Here is a 25,269-nt window from a genome sequence, read left to right on the forward strand (position 1 = left end):
CAAGACTCCCACTTGTTGCTAAAAAAATCCTGGCTCTGTTCCTACATGATCAATCATGGATGAAGATTCAGCATTGGAGAGTTATTTTGATGACCCAATTGGAAATGTACCAGTAAGTAGCCAGTGGTCCTGATTGCCAGGGTAAACAGAAAGAAGTCTGAGTATTAGGAAAGAAGTCTGAGTATCTTTCAGGAAAATTAACAAAATTTGATTTTAAATTACTTCAACCAACAGGTATTTTATCCTAATTTTCCACTTGGTCTCATCGACAAGTGACACAAGATAAACTGACTAAAGGATGCATCTAATTCCACTCATAATTTTTTTCTTCTCTGGTGTGATTTCTAGGATGCCTCTGGCTTCCTGTTTGAAGGGGACCTGGGCTTGCAGGGCGCCCCTCAGCTCCAGGACCCATCCTTTCTCTCCTCGTTGAGCCAACCAGAGAAGGACATCGGGGAGGATCTGGATCTCAGCTTCCTGCCTGATGACCTGCCAGAGGACACCTGTGGAAATGCTGCTACTAATGCTAACATGACACAAGACCGCGTGTTCGATGGCTACAGGCCTGAGGAGTCTGCTGAGACTGACCCTAACCAGTCGGCCATGACGGGAGGTTCTACCTTCTGTCCCATGACCCCTATGACCCCCATGACTCCAGTGGCTGAGAGTTCTGGAATAATCCCCATGTTACAGTGCGTGATGGATGTTACGATAACCAGGATCCCATCCATTAGTGCAACGTAAACCGTTTACACCAAATGCTCTAAATGGTTTCTGTTGTGAAACATTTTGCTATGGTTTGCACTAATTAATATGACCCTAGGAAATGAATTAGTGCCCTATACAGGTATTGGCCAGGATAGGCTCAGATTAAAAGTAGTGCATTATAAAGGGAATAGGGTACCATTTCAAAAGGCCTCCTAGTTGTCTAGTCTCTATATATTGATGAGTGCTAGCAAGTGAGCTCATTTGTTGTTTATGTGCAGGAATATTGTATCTACAGTGAATCTGGCTTGCCCACTGGACCTGAAATCCATCGCTCTTCAAGCCAGAAACGCTGAGTACAACCCCAAGGTAATCAAAGTATGCCCAGCCCAGACAATGTTTAAGTCAATATGGTGGTGTCATGCCATGATGTGGGCATTGTACTCTGTTTCAGCGTTTTGCTGCTGTCATTATGAGAATACGGGAACCTAGGACCACAGCACTCATCTTCAGCTCCGGAAAGATGGTCTGCACAGGAGCCAAGAGGTGAGGAGGGAGAACAGTTCACCACAGACACCATGAACCATAGTCATGTTCAGTAGAAAATAAAGTGTTAAGAAACAGGGACATATAACCTGAATTTGTCCAATAAAAGCACATGTTTATTTTCTGTTGCAAGATGTTTTGTTACGGTGTGCCCTATTGAACACTGATACTCTGTCATTTACCAGGGCCCACTCTTAGATGATTTACTCTAAATAAATAATTTGCTGTACTGCCCCTGTCATTGCTCAAGGATAGGAGAAATGGGAGGGAGCTCATTGAGCCCTTGTCCCAAAGTGGATAAAGATGATCCCCTCATTCCTTAAGCAACTCCTCTGTTTTTGCTGTCTATTCTGCCAGCGAGGAGCAGTCTCGACTGGCTGCCCGCAAGTATGCTCGTGTGGTGCAGAAATTGGGCTTTCCCGCCAAATTCCTGGACTTCAAGATCCAGAACATGGTGGGGAGTTGTGATGTCTGCTTCCCCATTCGGCTGGAGGGTCTGGTGCTGACTCATCAGCAGTTCAGCAGGTACACTCACTGTGACATATTGAGTGTCTGCTCTGTAAAGTACTGACCCCCTTTAGTCAGAGAAATTCTGTCCATTATGTTGATTGAATGCTTAAGTTTTAATGTTTTCACTGTGTAAATAAACACCCTTGCACAGAAGTGCTTTTGAGGCTCCACTATCATTTTCTTTTGTAGAATTTAAGCCCAAATAGGTTTAATTTAAAGGTTTTCATAATAGCCTTACGGCTTACTCTACCCGACACACTGGACCTACTGATATTCAGAGGATTCCCAGTATTAAATGTTATTTTTCTTTTTTACAGCAGTCAAATATACCCCAGACCTGAGCAACCTATTCTCCTGTAACCAGAGCCATATATTTAGATATTTCTAAATGGCTCCCTTTAACTAACTGTGTGGTTTTGGGCCCTCTAGTTATGAGCCAGAGCTGTTTCCTGGTTTGATCTACCGTATGGTGAAACCACGTATTGTCTTACTGATCTTTGTGTCTGGAAAAGTGGTTCTGACAGGTATGTATGTTGACCACTGGTGTTTTCTCTGTCTGACTTCCACACACCACCATGCTATGTTGACATGCTTCAGATGCTTGCTTTTTACTTTGTAAAGTTTCCATTAACAAAATGCAACCAGATCTTCTGTACATTTTCTTTCAGGGGCTAAGGAACGTGGAGAGATCTATGAAGCCTTTGAGAACATCTACCCCATTCTGAAAGGATTCAGAAAGCAATAAGTAGTGCAATTCTAATGCTGATATGGGTGAATAAAATGAATCTACATTTATTTACAAACATGAATGTGTCCCAAAAAATAATTTTGAATGTTGGCTATACTTGTGGAAAGTGTGTATGGTGCACTTATGTACTTTTATAATTTTGTAATGGTGGATGGATGAATCTGTAATGTAATATTGACCATCTCAGAGAAATTAATTATAGCAAAGTTTGCATGTAATACATCTAACCCATTCGTAGACGCTAAGCACCTTTAGCGCCTATTGACGATAGTATCACAGATGTATAAATCTGAAGCATCCGGTTGGCATTTCTACTTGCCACCAAATATGGTGGTGAGTGAATTTTGGCCGACATTCGGCAAATTTTCTCATGGATGAAACTTTATCTCAATACAATTTCTGTTCCCAAAACAACAATCTGTTACGAACAGAGTTGACACATTTTTGTTGACTTTACCCTTTGCCAAAGTTTAAAAATAAAATCCATTGTTTAGAAGGAATGCAAGAGTGAATTGAGTTATTGCACTGGCTCACCTCACAGAGTAGGGGTTCCCTAACGGAAATATGCAAATATTTAGAACGAGCCAATGGGATCTTACTAGCTCGTGATTGGCTCTGCCCACCTCCTTGCTTGTTCTGCCAACTATGATTAATGTGCTCCCATTGGAAACGACAGGCTGTGGTAAATCTTGAATTATTTATAAAAATCTTTGACAGCATCTTCTGGCTGGGGAGTTTTGTTAAGAGCACAAACGCGCGTTCGAACGTTGCGGTACGATTTTGGAAACATAAGGAACATATCAGAAATATTTTCTAAATCCAAAAGGTTCAATTACTACACAACTTTATAGGGTTAGGGTTCCCACGTGGCCATATTACAGCGCTTATTTACAGGCAGCCACCTGTGCTAATTAGCTATCTAGTGTGCTCCGAACACCTGCGTAAGCGTAACTCGGAAGTGTAGTTCGTCAACTGGATGCACACACAGCATATGGATCAGTTCAAACTACTGCAGTAAGTGCATTTTTTTTTTGTGAAAACCTCTCGTTGATATTAAAGGGGGTTATCCGCATGTTTAAAACGTTTTGCAATTGATGATTACTAACATTTAAAACATCATTGGAATTGTAGTCAACTGTGTGTGGAGATAACTAGAGGGTTTTCTAGAGCTAGTAATAATAAAACATGCTTGTTTTACAGGTGAGTTACACTGATCCCATCCACATGTAAAGTAACCATCTCCTTACAGCAGGTATAAGCAACTGACAAGCCCGCCACCCCTCATTTGAAGGGTCAGATCAATTTCCAATTTACTGTTGCAAGAGAGAATATTAGAATAAACAAGGTGAAATTCAATGTGCTCCCGCACATAGGCTAACCGGGCTATCTGCATTGTCCCACCACCCGCCAACCCCTCTTTACGCTACTGCTACTCTCTGTTCATCATCTATCCATAGTCACTTTAACCATATCTACATGTACATACTACCTCAATAAGCCTGACTAACAGGTGTCTGTATACATAGCCTTGCTACTGTTATTTTCAAATGTCTTTTTACTGTTTTATTTCTTTACTTACCCACACACCTTTTTTCGCACTATTGGTTAGAGCCTGTAAGTAAAGCATTGTAGGGCACTGTAAGGTCTACCTGTTGTATTCGGCGCACGTGACAAACTTTGATTTGGCATCAGCAGTTTGTCAGTCACTCAATTAGCCCATGTCAGCTCAAATGATTTAGATTGGTAAATGAGTCTAGCGGCCAGCTTTCTAAATGTAGTAATCATGATTGAATTACAGGCTGTGGGGTCCCATTGATGTTAGTCTCTCACAAAGATATCATTAAAACCTGCAAATATTCCTCTCTGCCTCATGGCAAAATTAGTAGAATTGCATGAAATTAGTTATAAAATCGCTAAATCTCCTCTCTACCCCATATCAAAATGTGTCAAATTACAGCAAACTTGCTTTAAAACTGCAACATTTTCTTTATACCCCATGGCAAAAATGCAGTATGTAACATTGCACAAAACAGACAGTAGCTGCAGTATGAAAATGGGCTGAAACTGCTTCTCCAATAGAAATCCCCGATCACACTTTTAGACGTTGTGATTGCGACGTTGGCTTGCTAGACCAAAGTTTTTTATTTTTTATAACTAAACCTCTAAAAATCGAATTGTTCTATTTGTGGCTAAAACTCATGCCTATATACACGTAATCGTGTCTAACGGTCGACTCGCACCGAACTGCGCATTATGCAGCCCGTCAAAATCAAAGGCACCCCTTCGATCTAAAGTCGTTTTTGACGAAAACGTGCGTCTGTCACTCACGAGGTTAGAGTAATAGCAAGTTTAAAGTAATTGAACATGGGATCGAATCTATGTTTCACTTCTCTCATTTACTTCCCAAACCCCGGACTGGCCTGCTTGGTCTGTTTCGCAAGCGTTCCCAGAAGTCTCGCGATGTTGCGCCTCTGGGTTTAGAAACTGGTAAATATTGGGTGGCTGCTAAAGGAGCAGTTTTTTTGTGCCCCCTACAACCATCAAAGTTGTCTATCCCTGCAAATATTATATCTATCTGTCGCATAGACCATATAAATAAAATTTAAAAAATTAAAAAAAGATTAGCTACATTCAAAAGTAAACAGATATGTGCATAGACTCAGATTATACGTGTGGTCACGTGACCATTCGTACATAAACAAACCATGTCACGCAAAAAAACAGTGACACAGTTTGCTAGCTAACGTTAGCTAATAGCCGCCTTTGCCAAATAACCGAAAATGAAGACGGTATACCCTTAACAAGAAGCAACGAAGAGTGTCAGACAGTATACCAGTAGTTATGTAGGTAGTTAGCCAGAGTAGCAGTCATTTTGCTAGGTAAGCTAGCGCTTGAACGGCAGTTCCATGGCATCCTCAGCGGGAAGCGAAGTCCGAGCCCTCGGCCCTAGCGAAGGGACTTTGGGAGCACTGCCCGGTGCTCGGCCACCACTTCGCTCGCACCACCTACACACCACAACCACCGCAGGTTCCCCTGGATCACTGATGGTGGAGTCGGTGGACGACGCGGAGGGTCTGTATGTCGCAGTGGAGAGATGTCCTCTCTGCAACACCGCCAGGCGCAGGCTGACTTGTGCCCGATGCATCCAGGCAGGGGATTTCGTGTACTTCGACGGTAGAAACCCCGAACTGTGCGTGTTAACATTTAACTAACTTCAAAACACGGCTCTAAGTAATGGCACTGATGACGACTTATGCGGCATCATCAGCTAATCATTTTAGCACTCAACAATCGAACAAACATGATAGCTGGCTAGCTTTATTTACAAGAAGCTAGCATTGCCATAAACAAAACGTTAGCTCTTAACACCAGGTCGTTGTTAGTTGGCTAGCTAGCAAGGTAGTTTGTTTACAAGAGAACCATGGAACGTTACACCCAGTCGGGCTGTTTGGGGAACATAACTCGTAGCTAACGTAGTGAAACTAAAAATAACTCATGACACGTGGTGTCACGGCTCTTTGTTAGTGAAGGGTCATTAGCCTAATACTTTACTTACATTGGCATGTTCTATCATGTTTTTGTGAGTTTCCAGAATTCAATGACTAGCTAGTAGTCTAATGGCAGTTACTTTAGTTTCTCTATAGTTAAATGAATCTCATCTTGTTTTTAAAGTAGCTAGTTCTAAGCCACTCTCTCGCTCAATTCCTGTGCTTGGAGTATGTTGGGGGCACTTCACTCATTCTGCTGAGCTGCAGTCAGAGAAAACATGTACATGCCATTGGGTTATTAATGAATTTTTTTAAATATATTTTTTTTATAGATACACTGAAAAATTGACAAGACTTAAAATGCTGACGGAGAAGAAAGATCTTCTTGAACAGAGGTATAAAAAAAATAATAAGACCAGTTGCAGTTCAAAAATGACTGTTGAATAATATCTTACTACTTTGCTCTTTGTTTTCAATCGTTTCTGCATACAGGAATGTTTCATCCTTATATTAATCATATGAATAAATCTACACTCTTTTCCCAGGGTCATTACTGCCATGGATAAGAAGGTCCAGGCAGATCAGCTGGTAATCGAAGTTATGACAACACACAAGAACATGATCAACTTAATTTACTTTGCCCTATGCGATGTAGCCTCTCTGTCTGTGTGTTTCTATGTTTCAATATCCTGCCTATTCTTTTCAAATGCAATGTTTGGTTTCATTCAGAAATGGAAGATGATGTCATGCAAGATGAAGATTGAGCAGCTGAAGGAGGCCATTGGCTGTGGGAACGAAGAGGTGAAGAGTGGTGAGTTACATGGCCCCAACGGACATTCAAATCAGTGACAAATGACCCTGGGTGTTTATATTTTAATGTATTGTCTTTATACTTTCTGCGTAATGTCTTTATGAAACCTGACATTTGAAATAGTGGAAGACATTGGATGCTTCCCAAATGGCATTATATTCCATATATAGTCCACAACTTTTTCCATTTGGGATGCGTCCATTAAACATATTAATCAACATAGTATCCGTCCATCTCACCCGCAGGTAAGGACCTGCTGCTTCGCTCCCAGGAGGAGAGCCAGAGGCTGCAGCGGCGGGCCAGCCGCCACCAGGAGAAGAGGGACAAGATCGAGAGACACAACCAGCGGCTGGGAGAACTGCTGGAGAAGAAGGGCAAGGAGCTGCAGGGTCGTCTGGATCACCTGGCTGAGGTCCGCAAGGGACACATCCTGGAGCTCACTGCTCACATCTTCCCAACACAGGAGGAGAAGCAGGGCAGCAGGTCAGTGACGCTGTACCTCATGCAGCAGGGCTATATATGATTAGTAGCATCCAAATATATTTGGATGCAAATATATTTCATAAAGGAGTCTAAATTTTTTCAAATAAGCTGAAAAATAATAGTCGCCTATTGGATTTTCAACGTTGCAGATCCAATTTTATTTTTTGTAAACTTAAGTTTACAAATTTAATTAAAAAAATAAAGACAAATGCTTGGACAAAATTATTGGCACCCGGAGCTAGTACTTGGTTGTCCACAGCCTTTGGCCAAGATAACTGCAGACACGCTTCTTGTAGCCATCCAATGAGCTTGCTACACCTTCCTACTGGCAAACTGCTCTAATTATTCAATGTTTGAGGAGTGCCCTCCACCAACTGCTGGGTGAATAGAATACCCTGACATAATCCTTTTGAGGATTGAGAATTCTGACCTCCGTTAAAGTGTTCACAATCTCAGAGGACCTGAGGAGGGGTTAGAGATCAGGGGTCAGGAGAAGGTTGTGAGGGAGTGGGAAGTGGTAAAGGAAGCGATTCCTCATCAGTATCAGCAACATGGTTTCCCTTACTCCCCAAAAATAAATGTGCATATGGTGACACACACAGCCCTAAGAAGAAAGGAAGTGCACAGATGTCAAGTCAGTTATCCTCCCATTGCCTGTACCACTACTCCTCAGAGACCTCCCTGGGTTTCTTATAAACTCAGCAAATAAAGAAACGTCCCCTTTTCAGGACCCTGTCTTTGAAAGATAATTTGTAAAAATCCAAATAACTTCACAGATCTTCATCGTAAAGGGTTTAAACACTGTTTCCCATCTTTGTTCAATGAACCATAAACAATGAATGAACATGCACCTGTGGAACGGTCGTTAAGACACTAACATCTTACAGACAGTAGGCAATTAAGGTCACAGTTATTAAAACTTAGGACACTAAAGAGGCCTTTCTATTGACTCTGAAAACACCAAAAGAAGGATGCCCAGGGTCCCTGCTCATCTGTGTGAACGTGCCTTAGGCATGCTGCAAGGAGGCATGAGGACTGCAGATGTGGCCAGGGCAATAAATTGCAATGTCTGTACTGTGAGACGCCTAAGGCAGCGATACAGGACGGAGCGCTGATCGTCCTCGCAGTGCAGACCACGTGTAACAACACCTGCATAGGATCGGTACATCCGAACATCACACCTGTGGGACAGGTACAGGATGGCAACAACAACTGCCCGAGTTATACCAGGACCGCACAATCCCTCCTTCGGTGCTCAGACTGTCTGCAATAGGCTGAGAGAGGCTGGACTGAGGGCTTGTTGGCAGGGGGCTGTTGTAAGGCTGTTCCTCACCAGACATCACTGGCAACAACGTCGCCTACAGGCACAAACCCACCGTGCCTGGACCAGACAAGACTGGCAAAAAGCTCTGTTCACTGACTAGTCGCGGTTTTGTCTCACCAGGGGTAATGGTCGGATTTGCGTTTATTGTTGAAGGAACGAGCGTTACACCGAGGCCTGTACTCTGGAGCGGGATCGAGATGGAAGGTCATGGTCTGGGCCGGTGTGTCATAGCATCGTCGGACTGAGCTTGTCATTGCAGGCAATCTCAACGCTGTCTGTTACAGTGGAGACATTCTCCTCCCTCATGTGGTGCCCTTCCTGCAGGCTCATCCTGACATCCTCCAGCATGACAATGCCACCAGCCATACTGCTCGTTCTGTGCGTGATTTCCTGCAAGACAGGAATGTCAGTGTTCTGCCATGGCTAGTGAAGAGCCCATTGAGCATGTCTGGGACCTGTTAGATTGGAGGGTGCGGGCTAGGGCCATTCTCCCCCCCCCCCCCCCCCCCCCCCCAGAAATATCTGGGAACTTGCAGGTGGAAGAGTGGGGTAAGAACTGGCAACTGGAGATGCACTGTAGTACTTAATGGTGGCCACACCAGATACTGACTTTTGATTTTGTCCCCCCCCCCTTTGTTCAGGGACACATTATTCAAGATCTGTTAGTCACAAGTCTGTGGAACTTCTTCAGTTTATGTCTCAGTTGTTGAATCTTATGTTTCATACAAATATTTACACGCTAAGTTTGCTGAAATTAATGCAGTTGACAGTGAGAGGATGTTTCTTTTTTTTGCTGAGTTTAGTTTATATACTGTATTACTCCATGGCTGGCCGGAATATGACTCGGGGCTTTTAGTTTTTTTCAAGGACAGGACCAATAGTCTGTCCAGGGATTTGATGCTTTAACAATAGATATCAAGTATAGGCCCTCTCAACTACTTGTTGAAGAGTTTTAGAGATGTTCCTCTCTGCTCCTCTGTCTCTCAGGGACCCAGCAGACATGTTGTCAGAGTGTGACCTGGCTCTGACCTCCAGCACGGTGAGTGAGCTGGCTGAGGCCCGTCGCACCACCTACCTGTCAGGGCGCTGGATCTGGGACGACCAGAATGGCGAAACCAGCATTAGCATCACCGGACCCAGGGTCATGCTGCCTAGCAACGGGGACTGCTCCCCCTATTACAGCTGGGTGGAAGACAAGAGCACCAATGAGGGGCCAGGTAGGACTTTTTAGTAAAATACGTTGTATGTAATGATTACGTTTGCCATTTAGTGCACGCTTTTATTCAAAGTGACCTACAGTGCAGTTAGTGCATATATTTTAGTATACTTTTGTAGCGCCACACACTTACCAAAAGAAGAAACTACTAGCTGATTAAGAGGAACATCTTGTCCTTGGAGATGAACGATTGACAATATTTACTTGTACTGTGCCAAGGCTATTTGTGATCATTAAGAGCTTTCATTTCCAGAGCTGGACCACATCAACCCAGCCCACACCATCAGTGCAGCTCTTTGCTATGCTACCCAGCTCATCAACATCCTGTCTCATATCCTGGATGTCAATCTGCCCAAGAAGTTGTGCAACAGTGAGTTCTGTGGTGACAGCCTGAGCAGGTACAGGTTCACCCGTGCTGTTACCAAGCTCAACACCAACATCCTTCACCTCTGCTTCTCACAGGTACTACAGAGCATGGTTCCTCTTATGTTTTCTCCCCTTGCCGTTCTGCTGCTCTTCTGAGTTCTAAGCAGTGTTTGGGATAGTTCACCCAAATTTACAAAAAGACACATTTGGTTTCCTTACCTTGTCCATAGTGCTTGCACAGTGACAGAAATCCATGCTTTGGTTTATTTTCTCTGGCATGGTGTCTACATGCTAAAGTTTTAGCATTCGTGGCACAAATCCCATTCAAGTCATGGGACCGATATTAGCATTTTTTTGCTCATGTCCAAACAACCCCAAAGTATCGAAAAAAATGTTTTTAAATGATTGTGAAACTTTACAAAGTCAATTATAGATGTTTTGACTGTGTGAAAAATGTAAATATCGGTCCTGTGACTTGAATGGGATTTGTGCCACAAATGCTACAATGTCAAAATAGGGGTAAGATGGGTATTGATTTTGAGACATGACCTGGTATTTTACTATACGCGTTTGATTTCATTATACCTTTTTATACACGCATACATAGTGTGACATTCCAGTTCTTATTTAGATTTCTCACAAAAACAAGCGTATCACTGTGAAATGAGTGTACGGCAAGCTTTTTACATTTAACTGTTTGAGTTCATTTGGCTTTTTGCGATCCGCGGAAACAACTTTGCAGACGACCACCACAGCCATGTAAAATCCTCAAGTCGCTGCGAGAAAGCGCACCGCTATGTCAACAGAGCTCAGCGCTTATTAGCAGATGTATTAGGCCACGAAATCCAACTTTTGGGATATAATGGTAATGATATGTTATAGAAAGACCCTACTGAACCATTCAGAACATGAATCATATTTGTCTTTGTACAATGTATTTTATGACAAGGAAGTGAGATTACATCACCAATGTACGTTTTCAGCCACACTGGGCCGAGTGGGTGGACACCCTGCACTTACCAGTTTTGTGTATTCTCCTGCAGCATGTTGAGAGTGAGCTGCTGCACCCTCACCACACCCTGAGGAACATCATGTTCCTAGTCTCTCCTGACAACAAGAACCTGGGCAGGTAAGAAAATCCCTGGTCAAAAGTTGTGCATTCTATTTTGAATAGGGTGCCATTTGGGACGCAATCTCCTCCCTCTGTGCAGGACGGGTCCATACGAGGTGACTGCAGACCTGGAGGACTCCATGGAGTTTGTGGAGCCGGAGGCGGCCGGCCCTGCGGAGGAGAGCGGAGACGAGATGGTGACGGACGAGGAGACAGACCTGGGGACAGACTGGGAGACGGTCCCCAGCCCACGCTTCTGTGACATCCCCTCCCAGCCCATGGACCTGTCCCAGAGCATGGCCATGCAGGTGTCTCAGCCTGTGGGCCAGGCCGGGGGCATGATCTCCTCAGCAGCTGCCTCCGTCACCTCCTGGTTCCGGGCCTACACCGGCCAGCGCTGAGGGAGAGAAACCTGGAGGCTCACTGGCCAGGGTTGTATTCATTAGTGCAAAAATATATATGAATTAACGTTTTGTAATGTAGAATTAAAAACTAGGGTTTCTTATTGGACAAGTTAATTTAGTCCCTCCTTGTTTTAGTCCATTTGGTTTCTAATGAATACACCCCAGGACAGGCTGGACTGATGGAGCTATACAGAATTCCACATACCCAAACACAGAGAGAGTTCTGCTCCATTCTCTGCCTGTAGTCAACTCCTGCCCTGCTCTGTAACCACCAAGAAGGGATATTTTGTTTTTACTAGAAAAGTTGTCATTGAAATAGCAGCAGTGATTCTTCTGGTGAAAAATGTTTATAGTGAGAAAGACTGACTTTTGGGGAGGTTGTTGTTCAATGAGTAGTCTCTCTCGCGAAGACTTTGGGTGCTCTGCTCTCCATCCCAGTGATTGTGAGAAGACTATTCAAAAGAGACTGGACCGGCAGTTGCATTAACTTACGTTGATTGAAAATGTCAAGACTAAGGAATGCCACAGCATTGCACTGGATATGAGACGTACAAATGTGGCTTCATTCTATCCTGTTATTTTCCTCCTGACATCTGGACTGTCCTGTGTACCCATCCTTATTGTCAGTTCTTAATGTTTATTTTTTGGGGGTCAAAAGTAGTGCATTACACTGAGTGGTGCAGCATCTCAGTGCTAGAGGCGTCACTACAGACCCTGGTTTGCTTCCAGGCGCCGCCCTATGAGACTCCCAATTGGCCCTGTGTAGGCCGTCATTGTAAACAAGAATTTGTTCTTAACTGATTTGCCTGGTTAAAGGTTAAATAAATCAAAACATAGGGAATTAGAGTGCCATTTGGGATGCAGTTGATGACCTTCATGCTGCATTACTACAAAATGGTTCATGTAAGGATTGTTTGAATACTGACAAATGCCAAACAAGGGGCATGACCTTAGTGTTCTTCTCAGAATTATGACACACTTTGTTTTACTTCAATTGCTGTTTACTTATTGGTCAGGTTTGTGTGATGGAAGCAGAATGGGACAAAGAACCCCACTGAAGCTGTACAACTTTGTACTTTTTCTGGGGGGGGGGGGGTTGGTTGGTTATGTGACCTAGTGTTATCTTGTTTTCCTTTTTATTTAGGGCTCTATTCAATCCATTTTGTGGAAATTTGGCACCACAGCCCAATATAAATTTTAAAGGCAATGTTCTAGCATTGGCGGAGACTACATCCATGGTAAATGCTTCATATGTTGGCTCATTCAGAAATTACTTTTAAATAATTTATATTGTGAACTCTGTATCGCTGCATTTGATATGGTTTGAATGGAGCCCTTAATCTTTTTATAGTAACGTGGGTGCCTGAACTGTTTGTGTGGGTCTGTTCTTCTACAGGTATGACATATAGGTGGCATAAATGAGAAGGATATAAAGGGACACATCTTTGGCTTACTTCATTTGTACACTGAACAAAAATAAATGCAACATGTAATGTGTTGGTTTCATGAGCTGAAATAAAAGATCCCAGAAATGTTACATATGAACAAAAAGCTTATTTCTCTCATGTTATGCACAAATCTGTTTACATCCCTGTTAGTGAGCATTTCTCCTTTGCCAAGATAATCCATCCACTTGACAGTTGTGGTATATTAAACAGAATTACATTACACAGGTGCACCTTGTGCTGGGTACAATAAAAGGCCACTACAATGTGCAGTTTTGTCACGACACAATGCCAGATGTCTCAAGTTGAGGGTGCATGCAATTGCAAATTGAATTTTCATTTCTCTACCATAAACCACCATTGTTTTTAGAGCATTTGGCAGTACGTCCATCAGGCCTCACAACCGAAGACTTGTATGGCGTCGTGGGTTTGCTGATGTCAACAGAGAGCCCCGTGGTGGGGTTATGGTATGGGCAGGCATAAGCTATGGACAACGAACACAATTGTATTTTATTGATGGCATTTTGAATGCAGAGATACTGTGACGAGATCCTGAGGCCCATTGTCGTGCCATTCATCTGCCACCATGTTTCAGCATGATAATGCACAGCCCCATGTGGCAAGGATCTGTACACAATTCCTGGAAACTGAAAATGTCCCAGTTTTTCTATGGCCTGCATACTCACCTCACCCATTGAGCATGTTCGGGATGTTCAGGCTCGACGTGTATGATATCGTGTTCCAGTTCCTACCAATATAAAGCAACTTTGCACAGCTTTTGTAGAAGAGTGGGACAACATTCTACATGCCACAATAAACAGCCTGATCATCTTGATTCTAAGGAGATGTGTCACGTTGCATGAGGGAAATGGTCACCAGATACAGACCTTTTCTGATCCACGCCCCTACCTATTTTTAAGGTATCTGTGACCAACAGATGCATATCTATATTCCCAGTCATGTGAAATCCATAGATTAGGGCCTAATGAATTTATTTAAATTGACCGATTTCCTTATATGAACTGTAACACAGTAAAATCTTTGAGATTGTTTCATGTTGCATTTACATTTTTGATCAGTATAGAACCTGATCGCTGTGTTCTACTATTGCCTGTTCTCTAGACATGCATGTACACACGGATGGACGTCTTAAGCGTTTGCTTTATTTTGTCTTTGGGGCTTGTGGAACATAATTTGTATATCAACGGTAATACAGATTATGCATTTATGCAAAACGTCACAATAAGCACCATTTCCCTAGAAAACTTGAATGAAGATCTCTAATGACCAATCACCACATCCTCATCGGCAGACTCCACAGCCTTGGTTTCTCAAATGATTGCCTCGCCTGGTTCACAAACTACTTCTCTGATAGAGTTGTGTCAAATCGGAGGGTTTGTTGTCCGGGCCTCTGATAGTCTCTATGGGGGTGCCACAGGGTTACATTTTTGGACCATCTCTCTTCTCTCTTTACATCAATGATGTCGCTCTTGCTGCTGGTGAGTCTCTGATCCACCTGTACGCAGACGACACCATTCTTTATACTTCTGGCCCTTCTTTGGACACTGTGTTAACCCTCCAGGCAGGCTTCAATGCCATTCAACTCTCCTTCCGTGGCCTCCAATTGCTCTTAAAATACAAGTAAAACTAAATGCATGCTCTTCCACCTGATCGCTGCCTGCACCCGCCCGCCTGTCCAACATCACTACTCTGGATGGCTCTGACTTAGAATATGTGGACAACTACAAATACCTAGGTGTCTGGTTAGACTGTAAACTCTCCTTCCAGACTCACATCAAACATCTCCAATCCAAAGTTAAATCTAGAATTGGCTTCCTATTTAGCAACAAAGCATCCTTCACTCATGCTGCCAAACATACCCTTGTAAAACTGACCATCCTACCAATCCTCGACTTTGGCGATGTAATTTACAAAATAGCCTCCAATACCCCACTCAATAAATTGGATGCAGTCTATCACAGTGCCATCCGTTTTGTCACCAAAGCCCCATATACTACCCGCTACTGTGGCCTGTACACTCTCGTTGGCTGGCCCTCGCTTCATACTCGTCACCAAACCCACTGGCTCCAGATCATCTACAAGGCCCTGCTAGGTAAAGTCCCCCCTTATCTCAGCACGCTGGTCACCATAGCAGCTGTAGCACGCGCTCCAGCAGTAAAATCTCTCTGGTCACCCCCAAAACCAATTCTTCTCAATGACTGGAACGAACTACAAAAATCTCTGAAACTGGAAACACTTATCTCCCTCACGAACTTTAAGCGCCAGCTGTCAGAGCAGCTCACAAATTACTGCACCTGTACATAGCCCATCTATAATTTAGCCCAAACTACCCCTTTCCCTACTGTATTTATTTTGCTCCTTTGCACCCCATTATTTCTCTCTACTTTGCACATTCTTCCACTGCAAATCAACCATTCTAGTGTTTTACTTGCTATATTGTATTTACTTCACCACCATGGCCTTTTTTTTTTGCCTTTACCTCCCTTCTCACCTCACATTGTATATAGACTTATTTTTCTACTGTATGTTTGCTTTTTCCATGTTTAACTCTGTTGTGTGTCGAACTGCTTTGCTTTATCTGGGCCAGGTCACAATTGTAAATGAGAACTTGTTCTCAACTTGCCTACCTTGTGAAACAAAACTAAAATAACCTTTATAACCTACTAGTGACATAGGTTGTTTAAAAAAAAGGATTCATGTGATTTCTCTTCCATAAAAGTTTGCGTTGAACCAGAAGCATGTGTTAAGTGGAGTCAAGTGTTTTGTACAACTATGTTCAGCTGGACTCAAGGGCATTAGTGTTAGCTGCACTGCAAACCCCAAACTATTGTAACCAGAAAAACAGGTTCCACAGTTGACAAAATCTGCTTTTACACAGGCAACTCAATTCTGATCTTTTTTTTCCACTAATTTGTGTGGATCAATTAGGTCAGCTGTGAAAAAGATCTGTGATTGGTCAAAAAAAAAATGATTAGTGAAAAAAATGATTCAGATTTAGGCTGTGTAAACCCAGCCATAGTAACCTTCGCTTGCTGGTAAATCTATTTATTTTGTATGGCAGGCAGGCAGGCAGGCAGGCAGGCACAGACTACAATGTACATGAAATACACAAGGCCTGCTAGTACTCAGAATTAAAAGAGCTCTAACAAGTTTGGATTTAGATGATGATCAGCATCAAAACCACAATATATTAATGCATTTTATTGCCAAGCCTTAGTCATCCCCTGGTTGTGACTTAAGGCACCTGAAATAAAATAAAAAAATTGCACATGAGGAGGCAGACGATATGAACCAGGGTTGGACTTAACACCCTTTGTTTGGTACATTGCTTACTCATCTCACCTTCCTTTTTAAAATGGACAGTCCAGACCCTTTGAGAAAGCAATTTTTATATTCAATTATAAAATTGACCAGCAGTGAATCTCCCTCAACTGTTTGACATGACCAAATATCAACTTCCAGAAATTCATTTTCACAGCAAGGCATAGATGAAGCTTTTATAATTCCATTGTGCTCTTTTCCAACACACCTGGACCCTAACCAATTCCCCTCGCCCCAGTGAAAGGCAAGCATACCAACCAGCTCTACAGTACAGACCTTAAGTTGTGAAGAACACAACATTGACAATTGAATGTTATTGAATGACCTCAAGATGTGATAAATGGAAAGGAGTGACATGTATGGCTGGAGTCCCTCCATATATTCATAAAGTCGAGACTCACTAAAGAAAAATAATACATTTTATGTTGAGACAGGTACTCTTCCTTCCAGTTTAAAAGAGACAATGAAAAGGTAGGGTATGACAGTTAAAACCTCCGAATTAATGCGCTTTATTGGAAGTAAAATGCATTTACAGAGAATACAGCAGGAATATACAACAAAGTAAAAAATATATATATCTGGGAGCAAACTACTTTTAGAGACCATTATTTTTCCCATTTGTCATCAAGCCTGATTCTTTTTCTTTTAGATCATGTCCAGTTAGTCATTGTAATGAACAGAAACACTGAGGTGACATTTCCCATGTTTCCCTTCAAGAAGTTATAGCATTATAAAAAGAGGGATATTAATAACAAACTCATCCCAAATGGCACTCTTTTTCCCTATATAATAACGCACTACTTTTGACCAGAGCCTTATGGGCCCTAGTCAAAAGTAGTGCATTATATAGGGAAGTGTGCCAATTCCAACACACATTAAAAAAAATGTTAGAGAAAAAAAAATGCGAGCTGTAATAAGCATATGGGTTACAGACTGGGTTATACATCTGGGACCCACTGCAAAATAAACACCCAATAATCATTCAGCAATATACACATATGACAGGGTAAATACCTTTTTCTTTTTACCAAACTGAAGCTAATAAATGCATTCAAGTCAAGTCATAGATACTCGTGCTGCTCGTCACGCTTATTCTCCCTGTTTTTGATATAGGACTCTGTAGCACTATGTACAATGTAAACACAACAGGACACAGAACAAACTAGTTTCAATCAGATCCAAAAACAACAAAGCCTCTGACCCGGAGCCTGATATAGTGGAGTGGGGATATAGATTCCATTACCCAAATGGCGCCCTATTCCCTATATAGTGCACTACCTTTGACCAGAGCCCTGTGGGTGCCTTATATAGGGAATTAAGTGCCATTTGGGAAGCAACCGGGATATGGAATAGGGTTGATTCACATTTTGCATAAACCAAGGACCTGCAGCCATGTATGTATTCACTTAGACAACATAACACACACTGAGTAAATCACTTGTGGGTGGGATACACTGCATAACATTGATAGGCTTTACCTTGACTAAAGTATCTATTCCAATGTAACGGTCAATTGATGCATAAGGAAAGAGCTATGGTAAAGAGGGACACATTAAGCATCAACACTGAAGACAAAGACTCATTAAAGCTCTTCTCTTCAACACACACTTATCAGAACCAGAGTTTATGCTTCAACCCAAAACATTGAAGCAAGTAAATAGAATACCCTGACAGAATCCTTTGAGGATTGAGAATTCTGACCACGGTTAAAGTGCTCACAATCTCAGAGGACCTGAGGGGTCAGAGGTTAGGGGTCAGGAGGGGAAAGTGGTAAAGGAAGAGATCCAGCAACATGATTTCCATCAAACTCCCCACAAAAAAATGCACATGCACATATGGCAACAGACAGACATCAGCCCTCAGACAAAATAAAGCGCACAGAAGTCAAGTCAGTTCTCCTCCCATTGTCTGTACCACTACTCCTCAGAGACCTCCCTGGGTTTCTTATAGATTGGCATGTTGATACTATGGAAGGCGGGCACCCAGCGGTTGTCATGGAGACCGACGTTGCAGCCGGGCGTGTCTTTGTGGGAACCATGGCAACACATCCAGTACCCGGGGCCGTAGGGCAGTGCCTGGCAGTAGGGCTTGTGGTGCCAGCGGCAGAGGGACACGTCTCCGCGCCCGTACCGCTTTTTACACTGCTTGCAGGGATCGTCTTTGTAGCGGGGGTCGCACACCCAGCGGGAGTCCGCGGGGCGCACGCCATAGCTCTCGATGATGAACTTGAAATAGTGGCAGGTGCACTTTAGCGCGGCCAAGCTCTCTGTGGGCAGCAGGCAGAAGATCTTGATGATGATGTGATGAGGCAGGAAGGACATGTACTGCTGGGGTTCCAGAAGCAGCTGGATTTTAAAGCGCATCTCCAGGAACTCGTGAGACACCATGCGGCGCAGGGGGAAAGGCACTGTCTCACACCGGCTAACATCACTCCCCTCTCCCTCACTCACCGCCTCGTCCTCCTCTTTGGCCCAGTTCTCACTGTGCGATATGGGTTCAGGGAGTAGAGAAGTGATAGAAGGGTCACAGGGCTGAATCTTGGAGGGTTCTGCTGAGTCTCTGGTGGGTTTAGGGCTGGATTCCATTTCCTGGTGGGTGTGTGTGTGGGTGGGAGTATTGACTGTGTGTGGGAGTGTGTGTTCAAGTACCACCTGTGAGGGCAGAGTGTGTGAGAAGAACAGCATGCCTGGGAGGGGCTCCTCACACTGTAGTTTACTACTGCTCTCTGTACTGCTGGACCTGGCCTGCTCTGACAGGAGCTGGAAGTGCAGGTTCTGCCCAGACTCTACAGCCCTGTTCTTCTGCTGCCCCAGGCCCTGGGCCTCACAGCTCTCCTCTGGCTCTCTGACGACAGAGGCGCCACACCCAAAGTCCATGCTGCGAGACGGAGAGGCTGAGTCAGAGGTGCTGGAAGCCAACTGGGCAGCTTCACGGCAGCTGCTGGGAGCTAGTTTGTCCGTGTGGCTGGTGTTTGCAGAGGGATAGCCAGCAGAGGGACTAATGTGGCGGTGCGGCACCCTGGTCGTCTCCTCTAGTCCATGGTGGGGCCCAGTGGGAGACTGAGGTGGTGGTGGCTGGGCTGAGATGGAGAAGGCATCTGCTCCTGCCAGCAGCACCCGGCCCACCCTCCTCCGCAGGCTGTTGTTGCGCGAGAGGCTGTTGTTGCGTGAGAGGTTGTTGCGCGTGAGGCTGTTGCGTGAGAGCTCTCCCCCAGATCTGGACCCTTCCCTTCTAACACTCTGGTGCTTCAGGCACTCTGACTCCAGCTTGGCCACCATGTCTGACACCTTTACACATTCTGCCTCATCGGTCCCCTGGGGGTTCTGGTCTGGGGGTCTGGGCTGCTTAGGCTCCAGGATCAGTGACAGCCCCCTGGTTAAGGTAATGCTTGTGGAGCTCCGCAGAGACACAGGCTTAGAGTCCACCTGCTTGTCGCTGGCTCTCTGCTCCAAGAAGGCCACCAACTCCACCACAGAGAGAGCCTTGTCAGTCCCAGTCTCACTCACCTCCTCATCCTCATCCTCTACCCTACACACCTGCTCCCCATCCACTCGTACAACCACCTCCCCACACTCAGGCACTCTGGGGCTCTCTCTGAGGCAGAAGGTCACCTCTACAGGGCTGTTCTCAGTGGGGCTCAGTGTCTCCAGGGCTCCGGATGACTGTCTATCTCGGTCCTGGTGGTGCCCCTGAGACCCTGACCTCCTCCTGCGCTTGGCCACAGAGCCACCCTCGTCCTCCCAGCAGCTCTTAATCTTCACAGACACGGTCCTCACCTGGCTGCTGCTCACCAAGTCCTCACCGGCCTCTCCATCGCCACAGTTCACCAGGCTTCCACGGCACTGGGGCGAGGCGAAGATGGCGATCTTCTCCTTGGTGTTGCCAGGCTTGATGACAGCCCAGATTTCCAGCGGTCCCTCTCTGTCCTCCCCTTCATAAGAGATTAAGGAGGCCTCCTGGTTCTCAGAGCCTGTAGAAGAGGTGGTGCAGGTGGAGAGTAGCAGGGAGGGGGGGGTGTTGCAGGAGGTGGTCTTGGAGGTTTTACTCTGGGCCCAGGTGGCACTACTGGAGAATACATCCCCCTCGGACTCACTCAGCCTCGAGGTCTGCAGTCCACTGTCACAGTGGTTATTATTACTGTTGTTGAGGTGGTTGGAGCCACTGTTGTCATTACTGCAGCACTGCAGGGTGTTGGTGGATATGACACTGAGGGGGTAGCAGGCAGTACCCTGGCCTAGCCCGTTGCTTATCGGACCAATCAGGGCCACTGCTGGGCGGACCCCCCACACTGTCCTCTGTGACAGGACCCCGTGCTGGCTCACATGAAGGCCTCTCTGGCTGTCTTGATTGGACTCCAGGTAGATCTCTTTCTTCTGCAGTTTGGGGTGTTGCTTGAGATGCATGGCTGCAACCCTGGAACAGAAGGAAATGAATGAGTTACTGTGTTGCATGTGATGTGACCGTCTGACCAGGGGCCTGTTCAGGAAGATGCAATGTCAGAGAATATTCTTAGAAGGCAGAATAGCTATTTAAGTCAGCTCTAGTGATTATATTTGTATCTGACACATTCTGAACATTTTACTCTTGGCACGGAGATGCAGAAGGAGAGGAGACAAGGCCAGGAGGAGAACGTTTGCCGTGCATGTGCCTAAAACCCCCCCCCGGCAAAACCTCCCTCATGAAAACACTAACAGTGGAAAAGTGTTGGGCTTGCCTTGAAGACTACTGTAGCTAGCCAGCCTACTTTAGATTGGCGTAAGATGCTCTCACTGCAATGCTCGTTAATAGGAATACAAATCGTAGATGGTGAAAACGTCTATCATACATGTCAGATTTCTATACTGGCCGATTTTATTACATGGGAAATGTTCTCTAGAATGAGCCATTGATATTGTTGCAATATTCCTAAGAGAAGTTTGTAATTTAACAGAGGGTCTAACACATTTCTCCTATTTGTCTGCCTCTTCAGTCCAGGGTGCATTGCATGGTGCAATTACAAATGTCAGACTCCACTGTGTGGTAACTCGATCTGCAGGTTGAACATTGTGAGATTGTAGAATCCTAAATTGATAGTGCAGTTTGTTAAGGCAATTTTACAGCTAACTAGCTACAGTTGAAGTCAGAAGTTTACATACACTTACGTTGGAGACAAAAACTTGTTTTTCAACCACTCCACACATTTCTTGTTAACAAACTAGTTTTGGCAAGTCGGTTAGGACACCTACTTTCTGAATGACAAGTCATTTTTCCACCAATTGTTTACAGACAGATTATTTCACTGTATCACAATTCCAGTGGGTCAGAAGTTTACATACACTAAGTTGACTGACTTTAAACAGTTTGGAGAATTCCAGAAAATGATGTAATGGCTTTAGAAGCTTCTGACATCATTTGAGTCAATTGGAGGTGTACCTGTGGATGTATTTCAAGGCCTACCTTCAAACTCAGTGCCTCTTTGCTTGACATCATGGGAAAAATCAAAAGAAATCAGCCAAGACCTCAAAAGAAAAATTGTAGACCTCCACAAGTCTGGCTCATCCTTGGTAGCAATTTGCAAATGCCTGAAGGTACCACGTTCATCTGTACAAACAATAGTACAGAAGTATAAACACCATGGGACCACGCAGCCGTCATACCGCTCAGAAAGGAGAAGCGTTCTGTCTCCTAGAGATGAACGTACTTTGGTGCGAAAAGTGCAAATCAATCCCAGAACAGCAAAGGACCTTGTGAAGATGCTGGAGGAAACGGGTACAAAAGTATTTATATCCCCAGTAAAACAAGTCCTATATCGTCATAACCTGAAAGGCCGCTCAGCAAGGAAGAAGCCACTGCTCCAAAACCGCTATAAAAAAGACAGACTATGCTTTGCAACTGCACATGGGGACAAAGATCGTACTTTTTGGAGAAATGTCCTCTCGTCTGATGAAAAAAAAAATTGAACTGTTTGGCCTTAACGACCATTGTTATGTCTGGAGGAAAAAGGGGTAGGATTGCAAGCAAGAGAACACCATCCCAACCGTGAAGTACAGGGGTGGCAGCATCATGTTGTGGGGGTACTTTGCTGCAGGAGAGACTGGTGCACTTCACAAAATAGACAGCATCATGAGGGAAGGAAAATGATGTGGAAATACTGAAGCAACATCTCAAGATCTCAGTCAGGAAGTTAAAGCTTGGTAGCAAATGGGTCTTCCAAATGGACAATGACCCAAGCATACTTCCAAAGTTGTGGCAAAATGGCGTGAGGACAACAAAGTCAAAGTATTGGAGTGGCCATCATAAAGCCCTGACCATAGAAAATTTGTGGGCAGAACTGAAAAAGTGTGTGTGAGCAAGGAGGCCTACAAACCTGACTCAGTTACACCAGCTCTGTCAGGAGGAATGGGCCAAAATTCACCTGACTTATTTTGGGAAGCTTGTGGAAGGCTATTTTGGGAAGCTTGTGGAAGGCTACCCGACATGTTTGACCCAAGTGAACCTTTTTGGGCTAGGGGGCAGTATTTTGACGTCTGGATGACAAGCATGCTCAAAGTAAACTGCCTGTTACTCAGGCCCAGAAGCTATGCATATGAATTGGTAGATTTGGATAGAAAACTCTAAAGTTTCTAAAACTGTTAAAATAATGTCTGAGTATAACATATCTGATATGGAAGGCAAAAACCCAAGGACAAACCATCCAGGATTTTTTTTTTTTTCACCAACCATTGATTCCTATGGCTGTCATTTTTAATATGAAGGGAAACCTCACAGATTTCAGTTCCTATGGGATTCCACTAGATGTCAGTCTTCAGAAAGTGTTTAAGGCTTGTTTTTGGGAAAATGTGTAGTTTTTCTAAGTGGCTCCCATTTTGGCTGTAGTGTTTATTACGAGTTCCAGTGAATGCGCGTACTTTTCGGTTTATCTCCGGTAATGACAATAACGATTCTCAGTCTTACATTTTTTCATTTATTTATGTATTAGGGTACCTGAGGTTTGATTATAAACGTTGTTGGACTTGTTTGGAGAAGTTTATTGGTAACGTTTGGGATTAATTTTGTATGCATTTTGAAGGAGGGAAACCGGTGGATTATTGAATGAAGTGCGCCAGCTAAACTGAGTTTTTGGGGATATAAAGGACAGTACCGAACAAAACGACAATTTGTTATGTAGCTGGGGCCTTTTGGAATGCCAACAGAATCTTCAAAAAAGGTAAGCGATTTATTTTATCGCCATTTCTGACTTTCATGGCGTATCTGCCTGGTTGGAAAATGTTAATGATTGTGTGTGCTGGGCACTGTCCTCACATAATCGCATGGTGTGCTTTCGGCGTAAAGCCTTTTTGAAATCTGACACAGCGGCTGGATTAACAATAAATTAAGCTTTTAACTGATGTATGACACTTGTATTTTCATGAATGTTAAATATGACCATTTCTGTGATTGCAATTTCATCAGAAGTTGTCGATGGGACGCTGGCGTCCTACTGATCCGCAAGAAGTTAAACAATTGAAAGGCAATGCTACCAAATACTTCTGACCCATTGGGAATGTGATGAAAGAAATAAAAGCTGTAAACTTCCGACTTCAACTGTACTTCACATGCTTATATTAAAGTTGGTAAAGAGAGCATTGTGGGTGTTGCTTTTCATGTTGCTATCAACATTATGACATAATGAAAATGTTAAGAAAAAACATTGTTCTCACATAGTGTTATGCAACACAAAATTATAGTAATGGGTGGATTCTTCCTTCCTTTAATGCAGCCTGTTTCCTAAGCTTATCTATGAGAGATCTTTCATCCTAATGATAAGACAGGAAGAAGGAGCAGAGCTCCATGCCTTGGAATGGATAGCTCAGAACCAGATGACCCTCTTGTTCACACTGCAGACAGTTTTAGTCCCAAATTGAACCATATTCCCTACATAGGGCTCTGGTCAGAAGTAGTGCACCATGGGTCCTGATCAAAAGTAGTGCACTAAATAGGGAATAGGGTGCTATTTGGGACACATTAAGTGTCTTGGTCATGGAACAGCGTGTCACACTAAACCTCAACACAAGGACTGCTGTTCCCCCAGCCCATCCTCCCTCTGCTCTGACAATGGGTGCAGAGCCTTCAAGTCAAGACACAGCTGGGCCCTAAAACAGGCCCTCTCAGCTGACCTAGCCCCCAATACACCCCTAACACACACACTAAATTCAAGGGCTTTATTGGCATGGGAAACACATGTTAACGTTGCCAAAGCAAGTCTCTCTCTCGCTGTCACAGACACACAGGACATGACTTCAAGCAGCCACAGTGGGACAGGACAGACAGCAGACAGGCCCTAGTCCTCACAGCCTTACAGGCACAAGTGCATATAAGGCATTCTTCACTGCAGCCCTGGAACTCTGATAATGGGGGACAGAAAGGAGGGGAGGTGGGGCACGTCACGTGACCAATTCAGGGATGGCATGCAGGGGTGGGGGAGGTGTTAGAGGGCAACAAGGTGACAGCAAAGGCACTGGCTGCTTCTCAAAACGGCACCCTATATAGTGCACTAATCTAGACCAGGGCACATAAGGTACATAGGGAATCAGCTGCCATTTGGGATACACCCTGCTTTCTAGGGGTGGGGTTGGGTTGGCTTCATCAACTCATTGGCTAGCCGGTGAGTGTGTAAAGCAGTGTGTCAAGGAAAGAAAAATTGCAGCCTGTTGTTGTGTGTCCTTGAAAGGCCTGCAGTAGCCCTCGTCACTCTCCTCTCCTTTCTTCTCTCCCACCAGTCCCAGTGTTCTCACTGCTCTATGGAAACCGA

At 44.2% G+C, this 25,269-nt stretch overlaps 3 protein-coding genes across 8 annotated transcripts in view; 2 read left to right on the top strand and 1 right to left on the bottom strand.

Annotated features, from left to right (window-relative positions):
* LOC109903222 (TATA box-binding protein-like protein 2) lies at window positions 1-2,874 on the top strand. The gene is made up of 7 exons (XM_031787917.1): window positions 1-112; window positions 349-692; window positions 987-1,074; window positions 1,160-1,251; window positions 1,609-1,776; window positions 2,191-2,285; window positions 2,430-2,874. Exons 1-7 carry the CDS (start codon window positions 56-58, stop codon window positions 2,504-2,506), a joined length of 921 nt encoding a protein of 306 aa, XP_031643777.1. The 5' UTR covers window positions 1-55; the 3' UTR covers window positions 2,507-2,874.
* Window positions 2,875-3,221: 347 nt separating this feature from the next.
* Window positions 3,222-13,249, top strand: LOC109904261 (beclin 1-associated autophagy-related key regulator-like). 2 transcript variants are annotated; one of them, XM_020501498.2, is made up of 9 exons: window positions 3,222-3,523; window positions 6,330-6,392; window positions 6,543-6,585; window positions 6,727-6,808; window positions 7,054-7,291; window positions 9,603-9,832; window positions 10,085-10,293; window positions 11,241-11,326; window positions 11,409-13,249. In XM_020501498.2, exons 1-9 carry the CDS (start codon window positions 3,486-3,488, stop codon window positions 11,707-11,709), a joined length of 1,290 nt encoding a protein of 429 aa, XP_020357087.1. In that variant the 5' UTR covers window positions 3,222-3,485; the 3' UTR covers window positions 11,710-13,249. The 2 variants fall into 2 exon arrangements, with proteins under 2 accessions (XP_020357087.1, XP_020357086.1); XM_020501497.2 differs by lacking the exon at window positions 3,222-3,523 and adding an exon at window positions 5,205-5,699.
* A 3,729-nt stretch (window positions 13,250-16,978) lies between these two features.
* Window positions 16,979-25,269, bottom strand: part of LOC109904260 (F-box only protein 34) — a 29,332-nt gene continuing 21,041 nt past the window's right edge. For 4 of the 5 annotated variants that reach the window (XM_020501494.2, XM_020501496.2, XM_020501495.2 and 1 more), the window contains exon 3: window positions 16,979-20,912. In XM_020501494.2, coding sequence (XP_020357083.1) covers window positions 18,416-20,912 — 2,497 coding nt within the window. In that variant the 3' untranslated portion in view covers window positions 16,979-18,415. Of the gene's footprint in view, window positions 20,913-23,038; window positions 25,257-25,269 lie in introns of those variants that run through there. The other variant, XR_002257157.2, reaches the window with a different exon arrangement.

The sequence above is a fragment of the Oncorhynchus kisutch genome, linkage group LG14, assembly GCF_002021735.2.
Source record: "Oncorhynchus kisutch isolate 150728-3 linkage group LG14, Okis_V2, whole genome shotgun sequence".
Lineage (NCBI taxonomy): Eukaryota > Metazoa > Chordata > Actinopteri > Salmoniformes > Salmonidae > Oncorhynchus > Oncorhynchus kisutch.

What these genes read in the sequence shown, in the direction of transcription:
- LOC109903222 (XM_031787917.1), top strand. Translation starts at nt 56, where the DNA reads ATGGATGAAGATTCAGCATTGGAGAGTTATTTTGATGACCCAATTGGA. An exon ending in GGAATAATCCCCATGTTACA is followed by an intron (nt 693 to 986) that starts GTGCGTGATGGA and finishes GTTTATGTGCAG; the next exon opens with GAATATTGTATCTACAGTGA. An exon ending in ACGCTGAGTACAACCCCAAG is followed by an intron (nt 1,075 to 1,159) that starts GTAATCAAAGTA and finishes ACTCTGTTTCAG; the next exon opens with CGTTTTGCTGCTGTCATTAT.
- LOC109904261 (XM_020501497.2), top strand. Translation starts at nt 5,416, where the DNA reads ATGGCATCCTCAGCGGGAAGCGAAGTCCGAGCCCTCGGCCCTAGCGAA. An exon ending in AAAGATCTTCTTGAACAGAG is followed by an intron (nt 6,393 to 6,542) that starts GTATAAAAAAAA and finishes CTCTTTTCCCAG; the next exon opens with GGTCATTACTGCCATGGATA. An exon ending in TTCACCTCTGCTTCTCACAG is followed by an intron (nt 10,294 to 11,240) that starts GTACTACAGAGC and finishes ATTCTCCTGCAG; the next exon opens with CATGTTGAGAGTGAGCTGCT.